Source organism: Desmodus rotundus, chromosome 6 (genome assembly GCF_022682495.2).
Source record: "Desmodus rotundus isolate HL8 chromosome 6, HLdesRot8A.1, whole genome shotgun sequence".
In the NCBI taxonomy this organism is placed as follows: domain Eukaryota; kingdom Metazoa; phylum Chordata; class Mammalia; order Chiroptera; family Phyllostomidae; genus Desmodus; species Desmodus rotundus.
The window spans coordinates 7,821,636-7,847,603 of NC_071392.1; the positions used below are offsets into that span (position 1 = coordinate 7,821,636).

At 47.5% G+C, this 25,968-nt stretch overlaps 1 protein-coding gene across 3 annotated transcripts in view; it reads right to left on the reverse strand.

Moving 5' to 3' along the window:
• BMPER (BMP binding endothelial regulator) overlaps positions 1-25,968 on the reverse strand; it is a 218,786-nt gene that overhangs the window by 49,625 nt on the left and 143,193 nt on the right. For 2 of the 3 annotated variants that reach the window (XM_053927054.2, XM_024563020.4), the window contains exons 12-13: positions 24,423-24,752; positions 17,978-18,314 (exon numbers count right to left, since the gene is read on the reverse strand). In XM_053927054.2, the coding sequence (XP_053783029.1) occupies positions 17,978-18,314; positions 24,423-24,752 (667 nt within the window). The remainder of the gene's footprint in view (positions 1-17,977; positions 18,315-24,422; positions 24,753-25,968) is intronic. The other variant, XM_045197422.3, reaches the window with a different exon arrangement.

A 25,968-nucleotide genomic window follows, 5' to 3' on the forward strand; every position in this document is an offset into this window, starting at 1 on the left:
ATCTCTTTAAAGAAGGTGTCGTATAGAGGACTAATGGTAACATATCCAAGGCCAAATGGAATTAGTACATAAAACAGCGAACTCCTGAGAGAGAAGGGGAAAATCAATTGTAGCTAGAGAAAGGGCTTTTAGAAAGAAATGGTCTTTATGCTTGGCTGGAAGAGACAAAAGCAGGGAAGGACGGTCCCAGAAAATGTCATCAAACATACACAAAGGCACATTCTCAGGAAAATGCCGAGTGCACTTGGGGGCTGCTGGAGTGGGTGGGGTCGAATGTGGGTAAAAATGAACAATTCTCAAAAACAAAAAACAAACAAACAAAAACGTAGGGCCACAGGGTATGGAGCCTCGATGGCCACACTCAGAAGTGTGGGCCAGGTCGAAGAAGTGACAGTCACTAAGTGCTTCTGAGCACAGGAAAGATGTGCGCAGTCCCCCTGCTGGCCCCGGTGCCTCGTGCCATGGTCAGTGTGGACCCGCCTGGATGAGCCTGACCTCTAGGAGACATCAGGGGCCCCAAGTTCATTCTGATTGCTGGAGCCAGCCTCCAGGTTCACTGTCTTGACTGTCCCAAGAGACGCCCCTGTCCAGCAACCGTGCAGACCTGCAAACATGTTCCTCAGCAGCTGCACCTGCATTTTAATCAGACCTCCCTTTTCACTGCTTCCTTTCCTTTGAAGTCATTTCTAAACAACCAGTGCACTTCCACAGCTTCTTCCCAGGCACAGACGGCTGAGCTTCAAGTCTAAGTGATGTCGGGGGAATCGCTCAGAGTTTAAATGCAGAAGAAAATGGTGTTATACTGGACTCAAAGGAACACACCCTGGGGATCACGAGGTATAGACTAGAAGACGGAGGGATAATGCACTCCTTCCTCTGTAGAATATTGAGTTTTAAATATACGGTTATGGGAAACATTTAGCTTTAGGAGCAAAAATGCCAGGTCCCCCGAGGGCCTGAGGCTGGATTTTCGGTAGTTGGACATTAACCAAATAGAAGGGCACGGTTCCTTCTCTCCACATCCGTGTTTATTCTATTACATGTCAAATCCCTGTTTCCACATGGGCCGCCTTCTCTTCCTCCTAACAGGAACGCCCAAGGCCCTTCCCACGGCCTGGAAAGCCCTGTTTCCGTGCCTCACCTTCCTCCCTCTGTGCTTTGCTCTTTCTGCCCCAGAGACAGTGAGCTTTTGTTATTTCTCAGACTCTCCAGGTTCTTTGCACTCTGCCTGGAAAGCATTTTTCCTCAAGCTGAGCTTGGATCAGGCCCTCCCTGCCTCCAGGTCTCAGCTCCAATGGTGCCTTCTCCAAGAGGCCTTCCAGGATGCCAGCCTATTTCTCCCTCCCCTTCCCTGCCCTGTGTTTCTTTGTAGCACATGAAATCACCTGTGTCTTTGCTCACTGTTGTCACCCTCGCCACCCCTCCAGGCTACGAGAGTAACTTTGTCTTGATCGCAGCTGCACCCGCTGAACCTGAAACGGTACCTGGCGTAGACATTCCTCACCACTTACCAGCAGGAGCTGTGCTGAAATAGGGGCTCAAGCATGCTACAGAGGGAGAAGTGGAAATATCAGTTCTTGCCTCTGCAGGTAAAACGGTACCTGGACTTACGCTGGGGATTAACACCTCTGTCCCCGTCTCTAAGTGATGAGACCTGGATTGGTCCAGATCAGTGGTTCTCAAAGGCAGTCCTCAGACCAGCAGCAGCAGCAGCAGCAGCACCCAGGAACTTGTTAGAAATCCTCAGATCCCACCTGGGACGTGCTGAGTCAGCACATCTGGGAGGGGGCCCGGCAACCTGTGCCCTGACAGCTCTTCCACATGAGTCCAATGCCTGCTGAAGGTTGAGAACCACTCGTCTAAATGAACTGACTGATTTGATTTTCCCAATGGTGCTCATTGGTTCAGAGATGGGCACGAGCCCCGGCCAGAACCAGCGGGCTGCATGAGACCTGCTGGGGCATTTGAGAGAAAAGAGTCCCTGCTGCCCGCGGACCGGGTCTACCACCGTGATGAATCTGGGGAGCCGTGGCAGGCACTGCAGAGAGCGCCAATCCTGGGACCTCACCTACACCTTGCATCAGGCCACGAGCACCATGAATGCTGCCCTGGCTGTGAGTCGATCGGCACTCATTTCTACAAATTAAACGAGTGGCTATTTAAACTAGTTTACTGGTGGGGCTGGGAGGAAAAAAGGTGAAGGGATGAGGCATTAAGCAAAAAGAAAAAAAAACAACTCTTAGACACAGACAACAGCATGGTGATTACCAGAGGGGAAGCGGGGTGGGGGAAGGTGAGGGAGGGTAGAGAGGGATAAACGGTGATGGAAGGAGACTCGACTTGGGGTGGTGCACACACAATACGGTGTACAGATGATGTTATAGAATTGTACACCTGAAACCTACACAAATTTATTAACCAATGTCACCTCAGTAAATTCAATAAAATAAATAAGTTAATTAAAAATAAACTAGTTTAATTGGGGTTTTCTTGATAGTGCACCAGGAGGAAGGGTCTAATTAATACAAGGTGAGCGGAAGGACATGTCACAGCTAAACTTAATCAAGTTAAACTGAGGAAATGGCAGGTACCATCAGAGCACAAGGGGAAGCAGATTGCCGTGTGAGCTCACAGGCCCTGAGGGGTGGCCCTCTACCAGCCGAGGGGAGCCCTGTGCCTGAGACACATGTGGGAAGAGCCTCTTGCCCAAGGCTGTGTGTGAGAGATACTAAAATCGAGGGGAAAATACAATAGGAAATAAAATCGGTGATTAGATGGCCCCACGGGGCTGGGATGCAGTCACTGTTATCGAGAACTGAAGGACAAAGCCCGGGTATCGGGGAGCAGGGAGAAGTGGGTCTCGGGGAGTGAAAGACGTGGTTGCACGGGCCGGGCAGGTGGCTGGGCTGCCCATCACTGACGACTGACTGGCGGCCCAGCATCTGTGAAGGCCCTTTTAAGGACAAGGATGAAGCAAACACAAATGACCTTACAACTCACCGATAGGAGCTACTTCACTAATTAGTAGACAACTGCCTTGCCCTATTGCTACCAAAAATCCCCCCACAAAAACAAAAAAAACCTCATTGCAAAAACTTCTAAGAGACCTTCCATCTGTTGAAGATCAATGCTAGCGATTAACAGGTGACCCACCCATGAACAGGTGGGAGTGATTTCTGCAGAGGTGTGCTGGTGAGCCTTCTACCGCTGTGAATACACACATCTGTTACACACGGGAGTCCCACTACAACTGTCCCACAACATAGTTCCCGGGACTCCTGTTCTTAGTGTGGAAAAAAATAGCAATGGTTCTATTAACACAGAGATAATTAAAAGTTTCAATGTGCTATCAGGCCTTAAATGAAAGCATTTGGACAGTTATCGAACAGCACAACACAGAGCAGGCCGGAGTGGAAACAGAATGGCGTCACGGGAGCAGCACCCAGCTGCACACTCTGGTTCAGGAGGGCTGGGGCGGCCCCTGAGATGCTCTATGTGTAACAAGCTCCTAGGGCTGCTGGTCCACGGGTGGTGCTTTGAACACCATGAGTCTGGGCCCCATGCTGGTGCAGTGGCGGGTGTAATTCATGCAGTGGGGCATACGCATGTCCGAGTGGGAGCACCCACAGGTCCGCATCCCCCCAGGTATATTCTACAAAGACACATGGCTCTGACTCCACAGTATCAGAGCTGGTAAAATAAACCACTGCCCCATATACAACAGCGTCTGAAACATGGAGACCCTGGAGGGGGAAGAGGAAACTCACTTTCGAGCTCCATGAGGGGGATTTACCATCAGGGGGAGTATGATTTGGCCCATAGCAGGAATGGATCATTGGCAGGTGAGTGTCTGTATAACGGATGTTATTATGTTGAAAGGAGAAAAAAAAAGGACACAGAGCTCCTTGGGATAGGCACAGAGGAAGATCAGGGCGTTGGCTCTGTTCGTATTTCAGAGGTGCAAGAATGTGGCACTACATTCCCTGGCTGGGCCCCTCCCCTCTGTCCCTTAGCCTGGTTCTCTGCTCTCCATCCTTCGATCTCAACTGAAATATCATTGCCTGGGGGAGGGGCAGGGTCTTCTCGGATTCATCTGCCTCCTCCTTTCTCTACAGGTACACCTATGGGTCGGATCTTTGACATGGGTCACACCTGTAACATGATCTTTTTATACACGGGTGTTGTCCTTCACAACACACCTGTGTCACAGCATGTTTCCTTGTGAGGATATGCTTTACTGTCTTCTTCATTCACTAGACGATGAACTCCATGAGACAGGAGTCATGCCTAGGTCCCTCGCCACTGGAATCCTGAGCGTGGAGCCTGACCTTTAACAGAGCTCAAACAACAGTGGCTGAAGAGCTGAAGGGAGAGAGGGAGAAAGGCAGAGGCAAATTTCTTTACCCTGTGTCCACGGATCCCTCTGCAGAGAAAGCCGTTCTAAGCACAGCTGTGCGTGCATTTTTCTGGAAAAGGGAGATTTAGCTTTGGTCAGAACCTCAGAAAGGGTTGCAGCCTCCCCAAAATTGAGAATCACTGAGTAACTAGTATCATATCAACCCCCAAAATCTTAAGCAACATGTGAAATAAAAATCAGTCTCTTCCTTTAGAAATTGCTACTAAACACTCTTTAAAAGCAAAAAGAAGAAAAACAAGGTAAAAAAGCAGAAAAGATATTACATATCCACAGCATTAGATTCAAGAATGAGCTCAGCAGGGTCAGGCATTAGAGCATCTTATCTCAAAATTATACTGCAAACCAGGAAAAATTTTTTAGTAGAAAATGGCCACCATTTTGAAATTCATATTATTTCTCTTTAAAAGACTGGTATGATGAAATTGGTTTATTTAAAATTCAGCCAACCTAAACTACAGCACAATACTTCCAAAGTCTGAACAACTTTGCTTAAAAGACAGAGAAATCCTTTAAAGGAAAATAATCTTTCGAAATGGAAATAGCCCTGGCTGGTGTGGCTTAGTGGATTGAGCACTGGCCTGTAAAGCAAAGGGTTGCTGGTTCGATTTCCAGTCAGAGCACATGCCTGGGTTGTGGGCCAGGTCCCCATTAGGGGGTGCACAAGAGGCAACCACACACTGACGTTTCTTTCCTTTTCTTTCTCCCTCCCTTCCCCTCTGTCTAAAAAGTAAATAAATAAAATCTTTAAAAAAAAGAAAATAAATTGTATTACAGTTGACCCTTGCACAATGTGGGGGTTGGGACGCCGATACCCACACAATCAAAAATCGATATGTAACCTCAGTTAATTCTTCACATCCATGGACTCCCAACCTCGGATAGAAAATACTGTTTGGATCAGTGGTCACTTGAATCCACAGATGAGAAACCACAGATACTGGGGCTCCACTGTATTTATTGAAAAAAACAAAAACCTTACATATAAGTGGCCTGTGTAGTTCAAACACATATTATTCAAGGGTTACCTGTATATGAAATATTTTCAAAATCTGAGTGTTTTAGCTCATTTTAGAAAACAAACAAAAAAATAGGGTCAGAAATGGGTAACGAAGGAGAACCACTAGAGGATTAGGGTGACTATGGTCAAAAATGCAAGCTCTGGGTCAAACAGGTTTAATGGTTGCAAATCCTGGCTCTGCCTCTTTCTTGCCTGGACCTTGGGTGATAACATTCTTACCTCATTTAGGCCCTGGTCCCTCAGCCACACAAACTGAACAACATATACAGGCGAAGCCCTTAGCTGCCACCTTCCACATAGTGAGCACTCAAAGATGTAAGCTCTTACTCCTCCTGTTAGTATTAACACTGCAACATATTATTAGGCTCCCCGGAACTTGAGGTACATAATGCATATCAATCAGTCAACTTTGGCTAACACGGTTGTCATTACTTTCTATTGTCAAAGACAATAACTCATGACCTGTATTCATACAGCCCTCTGTTTTCAGTCAACGTCTGAATCTGAATCTTATTAAATTTTACCCCTCACGTACTAAATACCCACCTCAGCCTTCCTGGGGTCCTTATTTGCTTTTCAGGTCAATAAATCCTGTAGGTGGCCACAGAACTACGGGTCAGTATCTGCTTAATGTCTTTCTTCCCTGGCTTTGATGGCAAAGAGAAAATGAAGACTCCAATTTCCTGGTTTCCTTGTCATATGGAAAAGCTTTCAGGGGTTCTGAAAGGTCTTCTGGCCCCTATTCTTTGAGCAGCTCCAATGCATCCTACCTCACACATGGGCCATTGGCTTGGGATACAATGAAGAAACCAGCTCGCCCTCTTTCCTTTTTGAAACTCCAAACTCTAGGTAAGACAGTAAATAAAGATCATAGAGAACAGCTCTTTCATGTTAAAAGAATTATTAATTCCAGCATCATCACCAGATTTCCCCGTTTCCTTGCAAACCATTTATTTCTCTACTCTCTGTGTTCTTTGACCAGGCTCTTTAAAAGCCTGAAGCCAGTGGGAAGGAAGCAGATTTTTACAGATACGTCCGGCCTGCCATTCTGGGCACACGGCGCTGGTCCCTGGCCGTGGTCCATCATCCAGTGCACATGGCGGGGAGAGGATTTGGGCAGCTCTGCCTCCGCACAGGAACCCCAGGTTTCGTTTGGTCCGGCAACAAAGCTGCATTGTAGCCAGTGCTCTCTTCTCCCAGACTTGCTGGGCCCTGGGCATCCACCTAAAAGTGACCAGGGTGGCTTTCTGTGAAAAGCATTTCAGTGACCAGGAGAACTCTGACCCTGGATTCTAATTCCGGCTCACAAGTGACCCAGTCAAACACGTACCACACTTCTGCTGGACCTGGCCTCACAAAGAAGCTGTAAGCCCAATACCATCTTGCTTCCAAAGAAAGACACAAATGGTTTCCTTTGGTGTTTGTACTTCAAACTACACACCAGGAAAATGCCTGTGGGCGCCAATTACCACATGGGTCTAGGTGGACATACCCTCAGCGCCTGACCCCTTTACCCAGCGACCCACTCTGCGTTCTTGTCTCTAATGTTTGGAGGTTAGAAATGTAAGTCCTGTCGGCCAAGCAAAGGTCTTTGAGTAGACAAGTCTCAGGGGATTGAGTCTGGGGGGGACCACAAAGACCTGGAAGCAGTTCTTGTAATTCCTTCCCCTGGTGCTTCAGAGGTTCTCCAGGTATGGTTCCTGACCCTCAGCATCACCTGGGAACTTGTTAGAAATGCACATTTCAGGCTCCACCACAGACCCACTGAATCAGCCTTCTACATGACTCTGATTCCTGCTAAACTTTGAGAAGCGTGACCTCACACCTAGATTATACAACAGGTGTGTCAAAGTGGAGACATAAATGCATGATGAATGAATGGAAAGCTTTGCTGAAGCTCTGCCCAGTAAGCAGCTCCCAGTTAATGGGAGGAAGAAACTTCAGTGTCCCTCTTCCTGGCTGATGAGAGCCTGGGCATCAACTACAATGACCTGGGTGTGGCCTTTGCCTCCTGACTCACTGTGCTCACCCCTCACAGTTTACATCACCAACCCCCTAGGATATCGTTCTGTCAGCTGCATGCGCCAGGCTCTCACTGGTCTCCACAGCTGTGAATGAGCAATTTTCCAGGGTTGGAATCTTTCCCCGTTTTCTCTTCCCCAACACCCTACTCCTCTTTTTGTGCCGCTAAACCCTACATCTCATTTTGGTTTCAGCTTAGAAAGTCACCTCCACCAGGAAGCCATCCTCCCCGGCAGGTTCCCCTGGTGTCTTGTGCATCTTTACATCGTCTACCAAAAATGCGCCCCTCCCTGTCTGCACTCCGTGACCCACTCGCCCGCACTCAAGCTCCGTGAGCCAGAGAGCCTGCGGGTCCCATTCACAGCCGAGTCTCCAGCACCTTGACCGGTTTACTCGGTCAATCAATTGTCACTATAAAATCATTTGTTTTTTAATAACAGATAGTATGTACCTATTTTATTATTGATTGATTTCATTGACTCCTAGACATGGGCAATTGACCGTTTGCCTAGAAATGAGGCCTGTGGATATAAAAACGTAATTCAGTATTTCCTTTCTTATCAAAATATTCCCCTCAGTTATTTATTTATTTTTAACATATACCCACTCCCAAGTATGTGGTCCTTGGTTGAACCACGGTCCCTCTGAAGCCAGTGTATGGAAGCCGACTGCTCCTTTCACTCACCAGGGCAGGGGAAAAATGAGACGGAAGAGCAGATTTCCATGTAAAGACAGAATAATGCGTAGCACGATCCAAGAACACAAAAGCCTGCTCTGCTTTCATACTGGCACCCTCTCCAACAACTTTAATCTTTGCCAGCTTGAGTGGAAACAGTTGCCGAGTCCTGGACAGCTATCAGACTGGCACAGCCCTGAGCTCTGGAGCCCGGTCACTGTTCCCAGAGCCACGCAGGCCAGGGGGCCACCTCGGAGAAGCCCGTGACACCGCCAGGACACTGGCGGATTTCTCAAGATGCTGTGTTCCGCTGAGTCACAGCACTGTCCTCAGGACACGCCGGGGTTCCAATGGACCTGTCTGCCTGCGTGGGCCACCTTAGGGGACGCCCACCCCCCGGTTTCCTCAACACCGGGGAGTTCTGGAACCCAAAGGCATAGCCTCATTATCTGAATGAACGACACCCTGAAACCCCGTGTCCTCATGAGTGTTACTGGACCTCACTGGCCACGTGGCCAGAGGGAGGGACTCCGGGGCCATTCCATCTGGGCTTCACAAGAGGAGCCTCAGGCAGCCACGTGAGCGGCATGTGGGTGATGCTACTATCTCTACTTCCCCATGAAAACAACGCAGGTGCAGGGCTGTTATGTTAGATCGCTTCCCATGGCCACTGCCACTTAGTCCCCAGCTGTTCCAGAAATAATTTAAACCAGCTTCAAAAACATGCAGAATGAAATAAAACAGTAAATGAGGAAAACAGGAAAGGTAAACATGAACCCAGGATTGAGATTAGTTTTAAAAATAAAAGCTATATCCAGAAGTGCAGTACACTTGATAGAAATGGGTTGTGAACTTGCTCTGAGCCGCCTGGTACCACTGGCAACAGACAAAAAACACAGCCTATGTCCTAAAGTACTTTGCTCATAGGGCAGAACCTTGGGTCCTTCTTCAGAACGTTGTATACTTAGTTTGTGGACAGCGTGAACTAACGTTATTTTCTGTATCTAAACTAACAACAAATGAGAATAAAACCGGGCAAGGGAAAGCTATGGAAAGAAGACAAACTACTAAAAAAGATCTAACTCTGAAGGAATTAAGCAAAAGAAAAAACCTCATAAACACAGACATGTTGTATGATGATGATCAGAGGGAAAGAGGGAAAGGGGGTGGGGGAGGTAGAAGAGGGTAGAAGGGGACAAATGGTGATGGAAGGAGACCTGACTTGGGGTGGTGCACACACAATACAGGGTACAGAGGATGTGATGTAGGATCATACTCCTGAGACCTACATAATTTTATTCAGTGTCACCCCCATAAATTCAGTAAGAACAAAAATAAATAAAATAAAAAGATTCAAATCTTAAACAGAGCTCAGAAGCCGTTGCCCCTTCAAGAGTTCTCCAGAAACTGATGTTCCTAACTGAACAGATACTCCAGTAATAACCTTGAATCATCATGTAAAAGTCAACGTAGGCTCAGACACTATTAAAGAAGGACAGAATGCTAACACAAGAAAGTTAAAGTTTAGCATACATTACTTCTTCTCCTACACTCAGTATTCCTCTAAGACAAACAATGAGCTACAGGAACTCCTCTTAACCTCTTCCCTCACTGGGGATCAGTCCAATTTTTTTTTTAAGTTCAGAGCTAAACACTCAAAGTGTTAACTACCCCTTCCTCATCGCCTGCTCTGATTCCGTATCATCAATCGAAATAATCTGTAAAGAGCACAGTATGGAAACGTCAATTAATTCCCAAGTAGAGTTTGTTTTTGTTTGCTTTCTTTTGTTTGAAGAAAAAGCACCACGTTTTGTGCAAGACGGGAAGTTCTTCCAGATGGGTCCAGAAACGACCATGGAAAATGAAAGAAACACTTCTTCAAGCACTGGCACCAGATGGACTAGGTCGTACTGAAGGCAAACTACACACAAAACAGGTGTCCACTGCAGAGCAATGAGATCATATTTTTAAGTCCTTTTTTAAAATTTGACAATTACAGTCAACAGTCATTAGTATTTTATATTAGCTTCAGGTGTACAGCCTAGTACATGTAGATTTCTGTAATTTACACAGTGATTTCCCCAATAAGTCTAGTGCCCAACTGGTACCACACACAGTTACATAAATATTATTGACTGTATTCCCTATGCTGTACTTTCCATCCTATGACTATTCTGTAACTACCAATTTGCACTTATGAATACCTTCACCTTTTTTACCAATCTTCCCTCCTATGTGGCAACAAAACAATATTAATAATAAAACTGACACCTTGGCCAGGTAGTTCAGTTGGTTAGAGCATCGTCCTAATATACCAAGATTGATGGCTTGATCCCCGATCAGGGCACATACAAAATCAAGCAATGAATGCATGAAGAAGTAGAACAACAAATAGATATTTCTCTCTTTCTGTCTCTCAAATCAAAAAATACAATTTTTTTTAACTGCCACTGACTGAGCACTTGCCATGCGCCAGGCCTGGAGCCCTTGCCCACATGGCGGACAGCAAGTCTCAGAGGAACAGGACTGTCCTCCCATCACTCCCTGGGGCCCCGGGACATCTGGGGTGTCCAGGAGTGAACTCGCCTGCCCAGCTGCATCCACCTTGGAAGTGGAGAGGCTCAGAAGTCACCTCAGCGTCCCAAGTCTGCTCGACAACTGTGCCACACTCATTTGCATCATCTTAAGTGCTGGGTATATAATAATGAACAAAACATATGAGCTTCAAGGAGGCTACAATTTTGAGGTGATGGAGAGTATTAAAAACTGATATTGACTACAACCTGTAATGCCTAGAATGACAGGGGAAGCTCAGAGTGCCACGGGACAGGTGACCCAGACTGGGTGCAGTCACATCCAACTATACAGAATGGGCAAATTAGGAATGGTTGGGGGGAAAAGCAAAGGGCTATTTCCCTTTCTGTCAATATCTAAAGGACAATAAAGCCAAAGATAAGGCAAAAGCGATTTCTAGGCATAGCAGTTACCTATTGCTATGTAACAAATTTCGTGGCTTTCACAATACATGTAGTGGCTTTCACAACACACTCTTATGCTAGTTTTGGTGGATTGGGGGTCTGAGTAGGGCCTTTCGGTGTGGGCTGGGCTGTGATCTCATCTGAACCTCGACAGGGGAGGAAGCGGCTTCCAAGCTCACGTGGTTGTTGGCAGAACACGCATCGCTTCCTGAAAATGTCGGCCACAGCAGCCTTCCTTCTGGTCTTCGAACAGGCCACACTCTTTCTGGAGTCAGGTCTGCCCTTCTGCCTGACTGAGACAGGCCTCTTCGCCAGGCCCCCCACGCACTTTGGGCCCCACTCCATGGCGAGCACCCCGTGGCAGCTTCTCCTGTGCACCTGATTCAAAGTGGCCACCCCCAGCCCACCCAGCCCACCGGCATACGACTCTCCTCACAGCTGGAGCAACCTCGATTCCTATTTACAATTGTCTGCCACACTAGACGAGGAGTTCTCAGAAAGAAGAGCTTTTGTCTCTCTCGTTCAGTCCCAAATCGCCACACCTACAATGGTATCTGTCAAATAGCAAGTGCTGAGGCAAATGAAATAATTTTTTAAGTCCCTCTCTGAAGGCGCACGGCAGAAGCAGGGTATATAAAAGCCTGAGTGGCCAGTAGTGGACTCTGCTCAGCTGTGGCAGCTCCTGCCAAGTTCTCTGACACAGACCAGAGACCAGGGGTCCTGTCAGGCCGGCTGCTCGGGCTCCGCGGTTGGCCTGGACGGCGTCCCCTCACCTCTCGGTGCCCCAGGTAGCTGTGAGCAGTGAGATTAAATGAGCAAAGCACTACTCAGGTCGGCCTCGTCCCCACTGGTGGAAAGGGCTGCATACTCATAAATAATGAAAATACAAAGAAGTTACACCAGACGGCCTCCTGCTTACTAAGAAGTAATCAAGAAGTCCCCTCAGCAGCCAAGAGAGATGCTACAAAATAATTAGTGTTTTACCTGCTACAATGACACTTATTCAAATCTGTGTTTAAAAGCCTCGTCTAATTGCATCCAAGGATATAGTTTTATGAGGGGAAACACTACAGGATTCTAGAAAGTTTCTGCTGAAAATAAACTCAAAGCTAAGATTAAAGTTGAACTGCAATTACATTTAACCTTGAACTGGGCAGTTTGCGTAGTGAAGAATTAACCTTGCCCTGGGGAGAGGCCAGTGGCCTTGGCCTTTGGATGCACTTGGAATGTCATCACAGGAGTGTCTTTTTGTGCCTGTGGGCTTTGGCCACCAGTCACTAGCAATGTGACTTATTATGGGGGTTCAGGCTGTGTGATAACAGCCCTAACATCCAGAGAAATTGGAAATTAAACGCATTAACACAACCTCCGGTGGGGGGGGGGGGGGGGCTGGAGACTACAGGGCAACCACACAGGCAGCAGGCAGTCGAGTCCCAGTAAAAACTGTGGACACCGAGGCTCGGGTGAACGTCCCGGGTTGGAAATGCCCCATGAACGGGGGTCACGCGTGCATCCAAGAGGAGCGAGCTCTCATCTGTCCGCGCCGCCACAGGAGAGGACAACAGAAACTCCAGGCTCGCCCTCTCCTGGACCCAGCACTGCGCTTGTCTTCTGATGTTAATCTGTGTGCTTCCCCTGGCCTTGAGCATCGCCACGCATGGAGAGCAGCGGTCAGTGAGTTCTGTGGGTCCTTCTAAAAAATCACCAGCCCCGAGGGTGACCTTGGGAACACCCCTGAATGGCTGATGTGAGAAATGAGGGGGGCCAACCTGTACAGTTGACCTAAACTCTCCTCAAAGGGTCACCTACCTGTTAAAAAATGCTACAGTTTTCTTTGGTTTTTTTTTGTTCTTTTTTAAAAGATGGTGTCTGTTTCATTCTGATATGAGAAAATTAAACATGAGAGGGTTTGGGATTTGGCTGAAATGACCCCCAAGCATCCTCATGCCTTTCTCAGTGTACCCATGTCTTTTTTTTTCTGCTTTAGCCCCAAGGAAACCAGGCTAACTAGGCGAGGCCCTTCTGACCTGAAATTCAGGAAGCTAGAAAGCAATGGAGGCCTTCCTCTTGGGTTACTTTGGCGGATCAAGCCCAGAAGAAGCTGCCATGTGACTGCGGTGAAGAAGAATGAATGAGAGGTGCAAGGGAAGCCACAGCAAGACTTTGGCTACAACCTGGCAGAAGGCTCGGGGCAGGGATGAAGCAGGACTGTGACTGCTCAGTGGGAGTGACACATGGGGCCAGGACAGAGGGTCGGCTGCTGGAGGTCAGTTTTCCTCCATGAGAGGAGGCTCCTTTGAGGTCCTAAGGTCAACTGCAAGAGACCAGTGTAGAAACACCTATGGATCAAATACTGCCTAAGGAGATGGCAAGGTCAAGCACGAGCTGAGGGACAGGACAGGAATTGGGATGTGGTTCATAAGTGAGCTGTGCGTGGGCAGAGGCAGGTGCTGAGGCGGTGCTGAGGTGTGACTGCCACTGGAGGTCCCAGCAGGAGACGGACTATGCAGTGAGAAGTCACGACAGATCTTAGAGCACCAAAGGGCGACCAAAGGCTCAGCTTGCTCCAGCTAGTCACTTCCCAGAAAGGCCAGAGATGGGTGCACTCCTGACTCTAAGGGATGACTGCGTGTGTGAACAGACACTGAAGAGGGACTTGGAATTGGGGGAAGCAAGAGTCTCAAAAGCATCATAGAGGATGAAGAGGAGACAGAGGCTAGAGAGGGAGATAAGAAGCATTTCCTGAGAGCCAACCTTCCAGGGTGACACTGGGTAAAACATAAAAGGGTAGAAAAGACATTCCATGCTCCCCAGTGAACCTGAAGTCCAATTCTGGAGAGGACAGTGATAGCGCAAAGTCGTATGCATGCTAAATAATGATAAACACTATCAGCACATAGCAGAAAGTAAAGAAAGAACTTTCACACAGGCCTGGGGTGCAGCTTGAGCTGTGACTTCAGCTTACATCCACGCAGAAAACGAAGGCCTCTCGGGCAGGGGCATGCTGTGGACCCAGAGACACAAATGTGCATTGTGCAGACACCGGGAGAAGAGTAGTATAGGGCAGAAGTTTAAAATGGAGAGGCAGAGAGAAAGAGAGAAGGCCGGGGAGTAGGGAAAACATTTTGAAATTTAAGGTGGGACCTGTAAGGGCTAACATCTAACAGGTGGTACCACTGAGGTATCTACCGCCCCCTGGTGATGGCATACCTTAGTCACAGATTCGGTGTGACTACTCAGCCTGGAAGCTGAGTTTGCCAAAGGAAAAATAAAAGGGCAGGCCTACAACATCACACATTAAAATGAACATCTCACTTGATTTAAGCCCCCGACCTAATGGCGATTTGGGACAAGCATTAAAAGATATAAACATAAATGTTCCCAGTGTGTTCTTTGAAGCGAGGGAAGATTGACCTGACTTTATTTATAAAATAGCAGTTATCTTTATATAATTTCCACACACACACAGTCTGGATCTCTCCTTTTGCTTAATAATAAATGACTAGTTTCCTTCAAAGGAAAACGCAAAGTGAGTTATCCACAAAGTCTGTGATCTTCTCCTGGCAGGAGGCCACTGGCCAACCAGAACGCGGGTATACCAGCACCCTAGTGCTCTCAGAGTTCCAAAGTGCACCTGCGCCACCTGCCACCCCCACCTTCCCCACAGGAGGGACACGCCTGCGAATCCCCTGGCGTCCCTTCAATTCCTTACAGCTGCAAAAACCACTGCATGGAAAGAGAGAACATTTCCTAGCTTGGGGATCTCCCGACACTTTCCCAAACCCAACAAGTGAACAGCGCTTTGGCGCTAGTGAATTATGCGCCGTTCAGGGGAGTGGGGAGAGGAAAACGGCCCTGACGCGAGTGCAGCCCGCGCCAGCCTGGGCTCCACCACAGTGCCTGCTCAGTTTTCGGACTGCTCTGAAATCTGGGCCTGCCCTGACCGAGGAGCCCTGCTTTGCTGGCGGGTTACACTTACGTGCAACTATTTCATCTGAGATTTGGGTCTGAGTTAGGGAAAAAGCACATGGCTAGCGTCTTATACACCAGCCCCAAATATCTGAGGTCTTCTCTTTCTCTCGTATGTTGCACAAAGCCCAGCCCATCTCCTCGCCTCTCTCTGTCCCCAAGCTACCCACCACTGGTCTGGTCAGGGTGGTCTGAGTCAACAGTGGGGAGTGCATTGGACACTGGACACCACCACATGGCACCAGGACTTCCCAGCCACCATGTGACAACATGGCACTGTCCGTTGACCTCAGTCCTCAGAGGAGTAGTGCTGTCCCCCAGGTAGTTACTGCCATGCCTTTTCTACAGGTGGAGGGCCTGGAAGAAACTCAGCCAGCGGGCCCAGCCACACAGGCCTCGGCAGAGCTGAGATGAGACCCAGCTTGGCATTTGCCACCATGTCGTCTGCCTGTTGCTTCCTAAATCCTCCCTAAGGTGTGGTCTTTCCCGGAGATCCCCTGAGGACAAAACTGCCCTTCCACGTTGACCCTGTGTGTTTTCTTTCTTTTCCACACGAGTGCTTGCAAGAGGGAACTCAGGGTCTACCAGGCAGTGGCGGCCTTCACTTGAAAACACATGACGACACATCTCTTGGCTGGGGAGTGAGACCCCCAGCAAGGCGGGCGACAGGTGGGATTGCCCAGCTCTACCCTCCCGAGAATCATCTTCAACACATTCCTGCCTCGTCCAGGACTGAGTGGCCTACCTTGGGGCGGGAGGGGTGGGTACTCTGCCACCACAGCGTGCAGATCAGACACAGGCACACAGCCCACACGCCCCATTCTCCCACCTTAGTGCACAAGGACCCCAAGTGTTCTCATTGGCACACAAACTTGATGCCCCAGGCCCCTCACACAACCTAGCGCCGCCACTGTGCTGCTGTGGCTGCCGTCGCCCCTTTCAAAGGCAGAAGGCGAGCATCTGCCTGGCCACCTAGCCATTTCAATTCTCTCTGTTCATGTCAAAGTTGTTTCTCACGACTTCTGCCAAGGTGCTCATCATATTCCTGCTCGCAGGCCAGGGATCCTAATACAAAATAAATCACGAAAGGGAAAAAACCAGAAATGTGGAAAAAAGAAAAGGACTAATCTCTGCAGGCCTACTCTCCAATTTGTTTTCAACACATTCCTCTGAAATGGGATGAAGACCAACAGTGTGGACTGCTGGGGCCCTGGGAGAAGAAGCATAGCCTTTCCGCTCTGCTTCAGACAGACGAGGGCCCAGTCAAACTCTGCACTTGGGGTAGGGGAGCTTCCGAAGGGGTCTTACACCAGTTCCTCATTTAATCAACAGAAAATGATAGCAGCCCACCCTGAGAGAGCAGGCACTGTGTGTGGGCACTGGGTCGAGCTTACGCATATAGTTCATCATCTCACTGAACCTGAATGAGAACTCTTCAAGGTAGCTTCTCTTACTACCCCCACTTTCCAGATGAGGAAACTAAGGTTTCAGAGCTTAGGTGGCTGCTCACAGTTGCAGAGCTAGGCTGGATGCTTCGCCCGGGGACACCATGAAGTGCTTCATTGCTACGCTCCACCGCTTCCCATCAGACCTTCAAGTGAAGGGCACTGGGTTCCAAATAAAAGCGGGTTTGCCGGTCCAGCTGCTTACCTCACTCCAAAGTCTTACATTAAGATCTTTCCATGGCAATAGAAAAGAGGTGGGGTCGATTAATGGGGGGGCATGCACAGGGAGGAGAAAGAAGGGGAACCCAGAGGATTCAAATTATAACAGGAAAACGGATTGGAGGAGCTGAGCGTATGTGTCGGAGCCAAATGGTTTGGCAGCTGTGACTGCGTTCAGGGCTTTGTGATGACAGGGACAGTCCTTTCTCCACCCCACTTCGGGCAGCCTTTACACAACTTTATCTTTTATGTCCAAAGATCAAATAAAAAAGATCACATTTAATGAGAACTAGGGGAAATAAACTGGGGGCAATTAAAGAGTAAAAATAACTTCTCTGTGGGTTCAGACCACAGGCGCTCGCTCATTTTAAGAGGCACAGGCAAATCACTCAGGGCCTTTTAGGCTGTGTTCAGCTCACGTTTCTGCCCACACCCGTGCTGGGTGGAGTCACAGACAGCCACGGCTCTTGAAAACGTGGAACTCTGCAGTAAGCAGAAGTGCAGCCGGGCCAAACTCACCAACTCACCAACCTGACCTTGTAACGTGGAAGTCAAAGCTAAGTCTCCTCTGTAACCAGTTGCTTTGTGGGGAACAGGGTTAAGCAGAGTTAGAAAACATTATGGAATCTCTACTCTTAATGACAGACGTTCCCTGCTTTACCCTCAAGCTCTGATTCCACCCTCCTCTGACTCTGCACACAAACTCTCAAGTTGTGTCTAAGATCCAAGGAATCGTCATTTCATGGCCTTGTTTTCCACAAGCAGATCCGTTTTGGTCTAGACAATGAGGCAGACCCGAACTCTTCCTCAGACTTAGAACAACCAAGTTCGCCCCAACACCCACAGGCAGCCAGAATGATCTGAGATTTCCACCTCTGCCCTACCCCACTATGACTTAGACCAGAATTTGGGAAGCACTCATCCATCTTAGAGTCGAGCTAACACCTGGTAAAATCCTGCGTGTCACCGGCCTCCCAGTGAATCTGCAGACACTCAAGACCAGAATCGCCTATAGCGTATTGCTCAGAAATACTCCCTGAAATCCCCTGATTTGGTATATAATGTGGGACTGACTCAAGATAAGATCACCTGCTGAACAGAAAGACATAGAAGTTTTTACCCTGGACTTGGGAGCTCTTGTTTTGTACACCAAGAGATGTGATGCACTGTGTTTCAAGGGCAAGTCTGTCCTTGGTCTGTAACCCATCCCATCCCCCAGAACACAGCACTTACCGGTAGAAAGTCGCGTAGTCCACGGTTGAGTGGCAGGTCTGAAACTCCCAGGATTTGAGTTTCTGGCACTCTCGGTGGGCTCGGAGCTTCACCTTCACTGCCCCCTGACACAGCTCAGGCACGGGTTTTCTCCGGGGTCTGTTGCAGAACTCATTGGACTCCACCCTCCAGGACTCGGCAAAGTCATCCACATCAAACTTGAAGTTTCCATCACCACCCATTAAGTCGTCACGCTTATGTCCATTATAGTTGCCACAGAGACCACAGAGTTTGCCCTTGAGATGGGGGGCAGCCATGACTTCTACAAAACTGTCTCCATCCCAGGATATTTCCAAACCTAGAGGAAAAGGAGGAGAGAAGGGGATCAACCACTCTTGAAGCCACCAAGAATTCCCAAGTGTGTACATCCTTCCACAGCACATGACTATCTTCTAACAAGGAATGCTAAGGGTTGCTCTGAATTCTTGGTTACATTTTACTCTTGCCATATGAAATGTGTGAAATTACATGAATCACTTACCGGTTAAGACCTAGAATGTTTAAAGTATATAAAGTTTGCCCTAATAATGAAATCTTATGCACCCTCGTTTGACTTGTAAATAAACACTCATTGACCATCTTATTCTAGGGCATGTGTTTTTGCCCTTTTTGAGAGTAACTGTGCTGGTCTAAATCACAATTTCCCTTGTCCAATGATTGATTACTCTAATGTGAAAATACGGAGGTGACAAAGATGACAGTTTTTTATGTAGTTTTTTCTTTATCCAATAGTCCCCCAAATCATTACGCCAAATATCAAGTGACAAATTTCGAAGTTTTTGCTGCAGTGACTGCTCTAAAGCAATGGATGTATTTGGATACATCCTCTTCAAAGGACAACCTTCGCATGAAAGAAAACGGTGTCAGTGCTGGAGGTTTGGGAGGCCACCAGGCCCTGGGTACAATCCCCCATGCTGACCAGAATCAGCAGCGCAGAACCGTCTTGCCTACCACGGAAACATCTTCACTCCAGAAGGGAGAGAATGGAAGCCCTTCTTGGTTTGCCCAGCTGACCATCTAAAACATTGAATGGTTTTTCTGAGAATATTTGTATTCCTGCGAGGCTTCCAAGAACCATGGCTACCAATGACCTCAATGAATGTGGGACTTTTTGCATCACACGGAGCATCCCAATTATGCTGTCACAGGTGGGACTACTACAGGTCACCCTGTCACAGGTCACACACACAGATCAGTCTGACTCAAAGCTCAAGAAGAAACGTCCTCACGCCCTTCCTGATCTTGTGTGAGGAGACACTTGTCCATAAGAGAAAGGCCTCGATGGAAAGCCGTTTGGGGTTCAAGTCAAAGTACATGTCAAGCTCTCCTAGTCAGAGTTTTTCTTTGTCCCAAACATGTGTTAGAAGTGTTTCTTATTGTTCTCCTGGTGATACTCTGAGAGTGCCTGAGCCCCCGGTGAATGGATGACCCAGGACCCAGTGAATGCGAAAGAGCCACTTGGGGCAGGAACACACAGGGACATCTCCAATGGGTCAGTGTATATGTCCACCCCAGGACTTGTCCTTATTCACTGTCACTGTCTCCTAAGAGTGACAACACACACACACAAAGAAGCTCTTTTTAATAGAAAAAAAAGTCTCCCAATGGGTGTTTTTTAACCCTACTCTCTTGGGTTTCTGACAAAAACTAGTCTTTCCAGTTCCGAGCCTCTGGAAAGAACAACATGACTCTACTCCTGGAGGACTTTGCCTTTGTTTTCAAAGTATAAAATTAGGCTGATGAGCAAATGTTCAGAAGATGTTCAGAAGATGTGGGTAAGGTGGTGATGGGAATGGAGAGGGAGAGAACGAGAAGGGGATGGATCTTCCTTGGATATAAAATTGGCATAAGGCGACATCAGAGTGAGGTGAGATCAGTAAGAAATGCCCAGAAGTGAGATTCCAAAGCCACTATTCCCTAGGTTTGGATGCGGTCCGGGAGGAGACGAGGCTGGACAAACGGCATTCCTGTGAGCAGGCCACACAACTGCAGGTCAGCTTCAGGCAGAGCTATTGGTAGAATCAGCCAGTGGTCTAACACTGGGTTTCTCCAGAAAAGCCCACAAGGAACTCACTCCCTGGTAAATTAAAGGAATGGACACATTCTTCAGTCAAGGCAAGTGGTGGAGAAGCTTCTTGGTTGGGATAAAAGACTTGGTTCAGAAAAGCAGTTAAATAGAGTTAGGTAAAGAAGCAAGAAACACAGTCATAAGAAAGTGGCTCTTGGGCATAATTTGATGGAGAGAAGACAGCAATGAGACCAGGTGCTTAGAGAAAGGACATAGGGAGAATGTGCACAGGCTGGGCAGACCCTATGTGGCTCTCTGTAAGAAGATGGTGTCGACTCTAACCACCACAGCTGTCCTATAAAATGCTTTCTATTTCTTCTTACCCCATCACCTAACACATTATCTGGCACGTGGTGTATACGAACTAAATAAATGTGTTACCCTGCAAATTGATATGTCATGCAAAGCCAAGGAAATTGTGAATTTCATGCTGGTTGAGGCACTGCAATAACAATTTTGAAAAAAGACAAGCGAACTATAATATGATTTGTAATACGCTCTCTAAGGTATAGGAGAAACTCGACCTTCCAAGCCTGTAGCCAGGCAGCTGCCCAGCAAGAGAAATGAGAGGGAAAAATCAATTTCATCCACATTCTTTTAGAGCACTATTCCAAAGATTTTTCTCTGCTGCAAAATTCTCCAAACTACAAACCCCTCTCCTAGACAGCAGGCAAATACTATTCTTCCAAGTGCCACAATGGTTGAAGATTTCTATCCAAAACAGCCTCCGACATCATTACTGACAATGATATCATAAATTTGAGATTTGAGCTGCTGAATTCAGGGGAATTCAACTCACAGTGAGCAAGGCAATCATTGCAATCTTTCTTTGCAACGGACTGGTGGTCCCTGCACACTCGGGGAGGTGCAGACCCACTGTGCTCTTAGTAAACTCTTCTTAAAACTCTTGACATCTCATTCACAAAACAGGGTCCCGAAAGTAAGAGAATAATTTGTAACTCACCCTCTTTTCCTCCTCTTTTCTTTGTTATTATTATATTAAGAGGAATTTCATGGACCAATGCTAGGTTTCATATTTTGAAGGAATAAATTATTCAACTACAGATGCCTTTGTCTATTGCTACATCATATATGTATATGTTTGCATGATTTTTTTGATCTTCTCATGAGGAAAATCTATGTAGATTATAGTAGTGATAGGTAAAAAAAAAACCTAGTAAGTTGTAACTCAAGAATTTACTCTCCCAAAAGAGATTTTAAATAGGCATCTTATGGCAGCGTGGGCTGGACTGAGTCCTTTCTGCAGCTGGGATGAGTTTCCCACCTGTCTGAACGGGACCTTCAGTGGAAATAACGGGCAGAGTCAGAAGGCTAAAGCGAAGCTCATGTCCCATCTGGGGGAGAGCAGCTCCTTCCACTGGATGAGGGGCCTTCCAATTTTCCCTTCTCACCAGGGAGGGTTTTACAAACTCGTTCTTCACCCTTCAGTTGTGTGACCTGGCTCCGGACCCCTAGTTTGGAGGTTTTTCTTGGGGGGAGGGAGGAGGAGTTGTTCTTTTCTTTGTTGGTTGTTTTTGTTTGTTCTGCTTTGTTTTGTTTTGGGGTTGTCACTGTGGCTTTTGTTGTCCACCGAAAGGAGAGAGAAGGGGCAAAATCCATACACATACGGCAGAGATGCTTAAAAAAATGGATGGTTTTCTGTTCAGAGTTTACATCAAAGAAAAAATGAAAAAAAGACATATATTCTCCAGGTTCATCAAGTGTAGAACTCTTGACGAACCTGGAAAAAAGTAAGATAAAAAGCCACACTGACACGAGTTAACGCCTTTCAGGTGGAGCTGATGTAACTTTTCAGGTGGAGCTGATGAAGTGAACAGATGGTGGAAAGACAATGTGTTTAAATTATCCACCGAGTGCTGAGAGTTGGGTGGGGGTTTTGGGGGTAGGCAGGGCTTCCTCCAGCTGCTAAGCTTTGCTCCGTGCCCTCTGTACTACTCCAGATGTTGTTAGGTAAGCAGCTACCTCCTGATTCCACCCACGTGACAGGCCATCTGTGCCCCCCGCAGGTGCTTCCCTCATGAAGTGCTGAGTCCACAGACCCCAGGGACAAAGTCACTCCTCGCCATTTCCTATCTGCCAGCTGCAGGCTTGATTTAAGCAGTTATTCTGGAGAAAGTACCCTTTGATAGTATGAGCTTATGAAAAAAAAAAAAACTATGGAAGAAGAACCCTCAAAGACTCTTTTAAATGGACAGTCTATAGGTGATAATAAGAAACTATCCCTAAGGGGCAGTACAAATTGGGGCTGCTAGACCAGAGCGGAAATGACTATTGTCTGGAAATGTAACTGTTCCATTCAAAGGACAATGTCAAAGCATGTTTGGTGCCCAGAGGAATATGGTTCTTCTCTGGGAAGCAGAGAGCTTGAGTGCTCCACAGCTCCAGGAAGTTGTTCCACTGAGCATTGTGGGAGCCACACAAATCACTTGAATCATTGGAAGAGTGATGGAAAAGCCAATGAGGTTGTAAAACTAAGTTCAAGGCCTGGAAGTGTTAAACTCACTAATCTAATTGTGGTACATACGATGTATTATTATTTTCTTAGCAGCCTCATCCTGTTGCTCATTTTTATAAGTGGAATCCTTACATAGAGTCCGCTTATCCCATTAGGTACTGCTGGCTGTGTGAGAGGAAAGGGCAGGGAACCTCCGAGACTGTTACCAATCTTTGAGTATCCAGGACCCCTCTGAGAACAGGGCTGCGGTTGACTAATAATTTCCATATTGGCAGAATCCACTGTGTCCAGCTGGCTCGCTAACAGACAGGCAAGGTGCTTCTAATTAGTGCCGTTTAATGATGCCTCATCTTGGGCACATTTTACAGGAGCCATAAACCGTTGCCTCCTTTAAGGAATGAGTTGAGGCCTGTCTCCGCCGAGTGGCCTGTCATTTGAATGCGATGACAGGTGTCTAAATTTTCTGAGCGGGACGAATCCCTCTGAAGTTGAATGATTAGAGCTCTTCACACCTGCCACACTCAAAGTCCAGAATGGGGATCTTTCCCCCTTTATTGAATGTTGCAAGACATCAATATTTAACATCCTGTTACTGAAGCCACGTTACCCTCACTGAATAAAAGCTCCCCGGGCTCCTCCTTGGCTTCCTGCCTTGTTTAGCTAAGCGGGCATTCCATAGGCTAACTCAATTCATCGACTATATACTCGGTGGATTGAACTGACACAATCCACACAGGGCTTGGGAGGCACAGAAAAAACAGTCTCTATAACCCCTCGAAAGTGTCTGCTCAATCAAACGCTTCCCTTTTGGAGCCATGTTGCCTAGAGGAACTGGAATCCAGCTGATGCTTTTACATGGTTAAATTCTCATCAATGCAAAAAGCAAGACATACGTGGACTTCTTCAAGTGTCATACTTAAAGAAACAGCACCCACCAGGAAATCACACAGTCCAATAGTCAATTAACAGTACGTACTAACTGCAGGAAGCATGAAAGGACCCATGCACGACACAAGAAAATGTTGAATGAGCTGAATCCATGCTTTGGGGCTCCTACTGAAGAACTGAGTTCTGCTTCTAAGATGCCTCTTTTAGGTAGCCACCCAGGCAAAAACTTGTGCCTCACTGAACCCCCAGGAAGAAATAACCTGCCGACCGTGAACAGTGTGGCTGCTGGAGGAGGTGGCTGCCCGGGAGTGGAAAGCCGGCCTCAGGCAATATGGGCTGCTGAGAAAGGGCCTCGGGGTCGGCCCCACGTGCCCCCGCCCGGGGAAGGGCTCAGAGCAAGCATCCCAAGGGTCTTCCAGCAGCTGCCAGGGGTTCCAGCCAGCAGCTCAGCCGAGCATCCTTCCCAGGGTCAAGAACAGACAAAGCTGCAGGTCACACAGTCCACCCTCTGCACTCCCATCTGCACCCTCACACACGCTTGTGGTTTACTTTGGAGGAATCCCCCTGCTTGGACAGATGCTGACAAGGAAACACTCTCACAGATGTGACACTGCACATTACTGGCTCAGTCAGGAGAGACACTGACAATTCCAAGCTGGCCGCCAGTGGCCTGAAGTTAGCAACAAAGCATGAGAGGGAGGTTAGGTGGAGAGCCCCCTGCTATTTTTGGAAGGAGGATGGAAAGGCCCTGGGTGTTGGAGTGCAAGACTGGCGGGGCTGGCGTGGGAGGGCAAGGCGGAGTGTGCAAACTTCTCCAGCTATGCGGGGGCATCTTCAAGATCTCCCGCCTGCGGCTGGGACCCTTCTCCGGGGAAATGGAGGAGGAGGACCGCGGGCCGCTGCACTCAGGCGCTGCTGCTGTGCGGATTGGTGAGGCGGAGGGACACGGACACCCCGTGCTTCTGGAAGCCCACCTGCTTTTGTCGTCACTTTCAGGAGGTAGCCGTCCAGGTCGATGTGAAAGTGCGGCGCCTGCCAGGGCAGCGCGATGCGCGAGCCATTCCAGCGCACGGTCAGGTGCTGCTGGAGGCTGATGGTGCTGGCGCCCAGCACCAGCTCCACCGACTTGGTCCAGGAGAAGGAGCGGGTCCTGCGCGCATCGTTCTTCACCAGCACCTGAAAGGGCGAGGCAGGGGAGGAGCAGTCTTTTGTCAAAACGTACTGACACGTCCCCTGAAAGTTAAATGTCCGTCCGTCAAAAGTGTTGTAGTGGGGATCTCCGAAAACCGTGCAGACGCCGGGCTCTGCGGATGAGTGAGAGACAAAAGCAGGGTCACAAACCGAGCGAAAGATCCGAGGACAAATCGGGGGTCCCTGCAATAAGCCTGGAAGGGGCACCCGCCGGGGAAGGGAGGGCCTTACAGAGATGCACTGGGCAAAACCGAGTTACCAAAAAAAAGTTTGGTTGGTAGTTTTAAAAGTCTGTGCCAAACCTCATAGGACATGTAATATTTCTGGTGCTTTTATACTTAAACGTTATGTATCACACTTCTGAATCAGCATCTCTGTGTTGGAGCCTTGATATATTTCTGTGGTCTTAAGTAAGGGATGGAGAAATGGGACTAAGATAATTTTGTACACAGAACTGGCCTAATTTCATAACCCATATAAACAGGAACGCAACATAATAAGAAGCAGCAACATAAATGACAATACATCAAAACATAGTGTTATTTCCATTTAACTAATTCAAAAAAATTGAAAACATGGTATTTTACATGCTACTCGTGGTTTTAAACAAAAATATTATGTTCAGCCCATATATTTACTGAAGACAAATGCATAGAATTATAGACAGATGCATATTTAATACTGCTGGGAACCGAGGACTGGTAAAGATAATAGCCTATGTGTTTTCTAAAAATACAAAGTTCCTGTATTTTCATCTGTGCATCAAAATCTAAAGTTGGATAAAAAAAAGGTCATAAAAGCCATCATTTAGTAAGTTTAACAAATTCCAATGAGTTCATCATTTCAAAATATCTTTAATTCAAATACTTAGGAGATCCAAGTAGACTTTCATACTTCGCGGTGTCGCAAAGATTTTTTTATAGAAAATTAAATATTATTTATTCTTTAAAACAAAATTTGGCATTGATCTGTTCTCCATCTAAGGGTATTTTATCTGTTTTAAAGGAGGCATGAACAACCATGAAATGAGGAATTCATTTAGAGAAACTGGCCCCAACGATGAAAAGGTCTATGATAAAAAGTGTCGAAGCCAGGCGACATCACAACAGGTCAAACCTGTGAGAACATCGTATCCGCAAGTGCTCTGAACACCTGAGGGAAGAATTCAGAGTCCAGACAGAGGGAGGAGGGGTCCGCAGATCGGATCGGACCAAGGGGACCCACAGCAACCATTCGCTTTTAACGTCTCCAGTGTCTGGAGAGCGACGTTGTTCCATGTTGTGGTGCATGAGGTTATTTCAAACATCAATTCTGTGTTACTCCATAGCA